This window comes from Aplysia californica, unplaced genomic scaffold (assembly GCF_000002075.1).
Source record: "Aplysia californica isolate F4 #8 unplaced genomic scaffold, AplCal3.0 scaffold00368, whole genome shotgun sequence".
NCBI classification, from domain to species: domain Eukaryota; kingdom Metazoa; phylum Mollusca; class Gastropoda; order Aplysiida; family Aplysiidae; genus Aplysia; species Aplysia californica.
This window is the reverse complement of record NW_004797638.1, coordinates 74,512-77,097: the sequence shown is the minus strand read 5'-3', so window position 1 is coordinate 77,097 and position 2,586 is coordinate 74,512. Positions and strand designations below refer to the sequence as shown.

The 2,586-nt window shown below is 41.2% G+C and overlaps 1 protein-coding gene across 1 annotated transcript in view; it reads left to right on the top strand.

Moving 5' to 3' along the window:
• Positions 1–279: 279 nt before the first annotated feature.
• The window catches only part of LOC101846595 (innexin unc-9), a gene marked incomplete in the record, with an annotated part of 7,342 nt that continues 5,035 nt past the window's right edge, over positions 280–2,586 (top strand). The window contains 2 exon segments of the mRNA XM_013085363.2: positions 280–287; positions 986–1,095. Of these exon segments, the coding sequence (XP_012940817.1) occupies positions 280–287; positions 986–1,095 (118 nt within the window).

Genomic DNA, 2,586 nt, shown 5'->3' with positions numbered 1-2,586 from the left:
CCACCCGTCATAACTAAGGGCACGGTAGGCCTAGTTTGAGTTCTTGAAGCGGGAGCCCAGAAGTATCTATAGAAGAACAATCTGCAGCTGGGGACCCAACGAAGCCACTTAAGGAAGAGGCTACGTAGTATAGATGAAGCAATGTGTTGGCAGTTCTAAAGCTCAGTACACGGCACTCTGCCTTACAAGATCAGGTCTGTCTTCATACATTAACTGAGGAAAAAGGCCTTTTATACCCCCAAAGAAACATCGTATTTGTTGGAATTGGACTGGATAAAGATGTCAAGGTAGGAAAAACGTTCATAAACTAATGAATGAAAGAATGATAGCACAATTTCTGGAGAAAAAAAAATTGTTCCTGTATAAAGTATACTAAGGTATACTCAGTAATTAGATATATTGGGAAAGCAGTGCATAATTGTGTTCGCGCATGTGTGTGTGTGTGTGTGTGTGTGTGTGTGTGTGTGTGTGTGTGTGTGTGTGTGTGTGTGTGTGTGTGTGTGTGTGTGTGTGAGTCTGTGTGTGTGTATGTATTAAGGCCAATATTATAAGTTTGCTCGTGCGTTAGTAAATCATGTATTCTCGGGTCTTTTTTATATTATTAAATACTTTTGTTGCTGCTAGTGAGGGAGTATAGCGTTATGAGAAACATTATTTACTATTTCTTATTGTTCCTACTGTCGTCCTGATATGGTATGGTAATTGCAGTCGTTTAGTTGCATAGCGTTTCTGTTATAGTAGAAAGACAACGGAAAAAAGACGAAATCACTGATAGATCTTACAATTTGTCATTCCCCGACTGATATTTTATATCTCTTTAATTTTTGGCAATCGATTAACCCGAATAATGGAAGTGTCAAACACATTTGGCAATCCCAACAGGTTTGTTATCCGTGCCTGAGCGTAATACTCGATCATACAACACTAGTAAAGTTCGGTTTAAAGTGTTCATAAGAGAATAATTTTCCCTTCTTTCTGTCCCCAGTCTCAGTGCTGTGATTTCTGCTTTCTCGGCCATTGGGCTTTCGTGGGGCGTCAGAGATGATGATATAATCGACAGGCTGAACCATTGGGTCATGTACGGAATGCTACTCGGTAAGCAAAGACCACATTATGTTATGTAAAAGTCATTGCTCTCTGTGATTTTACAGTAGGGGAGCAAGAGTGAGACTCCCACCAGTTAGTCCACACGCGAACTCGCAGATGAGATGGAAAGACAGACAGACAGTGTGTGAGTGTGTGTGTGTGTGTGTGTGTGTGTGTGTGTGTGTGTGTGTGTGTGTGTGTTAGGGGGCGGGGGTTTCTAGAGAAATCTCATAGGAAACCAAGACAATTAACTAACAACAGAATACAAATAACTTCAAACAGCCTGGCTTGTGCTTTTCTAAGGACTCGGGTTTTCTCAAGAGGAAAAGAAGACTGTAGTTAGGACGATTCATCAAGTGCAACCAGTATGGTTTTAAGGGGGTTTTTTCTTATGTTTTTTACAGCATTACTTGCTCATGCGATCGATACTGAGAATTGTTGAAGGCCTTTCATGTATATATTCTTGCAGTGCTATGGCTCCGTTAGACGGGCAGTATTTGTCTTTTGTCAACAACTGCAGAGTATTACTGGGTATTCTACCCTCATTACACTCTCTACACTTCTTTACACCGTAGGGCTTTTGAGTATAGCTAGCAGGGCCTTTGATGATGGTGTTCCATATATTGGACATCCACGGTTTGGATGCAGACTGTAAATTTCTCGATCTGGCAGCTTGAAAGCCTAAGTGCCAATAGCCGTGGTCCAGACCAGTCTGGGGGGACTATAAGCTTTACTCTTTCTTCAAAAGCCGTTGGCACTAATCAGTGTGATTGGTTGAAGTAGTCTTATTTTCTTCACGTAACGCCTGCAGACGTGCTGTTTTAATAAGGCCAAGAGGCCTTTATTTCCACTTAAATAATTTGGTGTGCATTTCGTCACTCATTATACACAGAATTCCTTTCATCCAAGACGTTAATTTTGCTCCCTCGGCGTCTGTCCTGGAGATTTTATGCATTTACTTTTAGCTTGTATATGACTGTAATGACTGAATCGTTGGAACTACACGTTGCCCTAGTTCGCGTTTCATCTTGAAACTTTCTAAATTCTGTCTTTTCTCCTGGACGGCGGAATTACATGTAAACCGTTGTTGCACGACTTTGCCTCTCCCATTAAGTTTATCGATTGAATAAATTTGATTTAGCTTGAAATTTGCTTCACTGCACTCTCGGTCTCTTCGCGTGAATTGCGTTATTATTAATAGGCAACTATCTGATGCCTCAAAGCCGGGGAACACACGTTTCGCGCCCGTGAAGAAAAATCATCACGCAAAGCACGGTTTCTATTCTCTGCAACTCATTGAAGGCCAGTTTAGGGTAAAGATCTGTGACTGGAAGGATTTACGAGGGAGAGGGTGATCAACTTTTGACTACTTTTTTCCATCACGCTTAGCTGTTCTGGCAAAGAGCGGATAACGAGCTGGCGTTATAATAAGGAGTTTTAGGTGTACTAAGGACTCTTGTTTTGCTTTGTTTTGGTAAGTGTTTTACGGATGTATATATA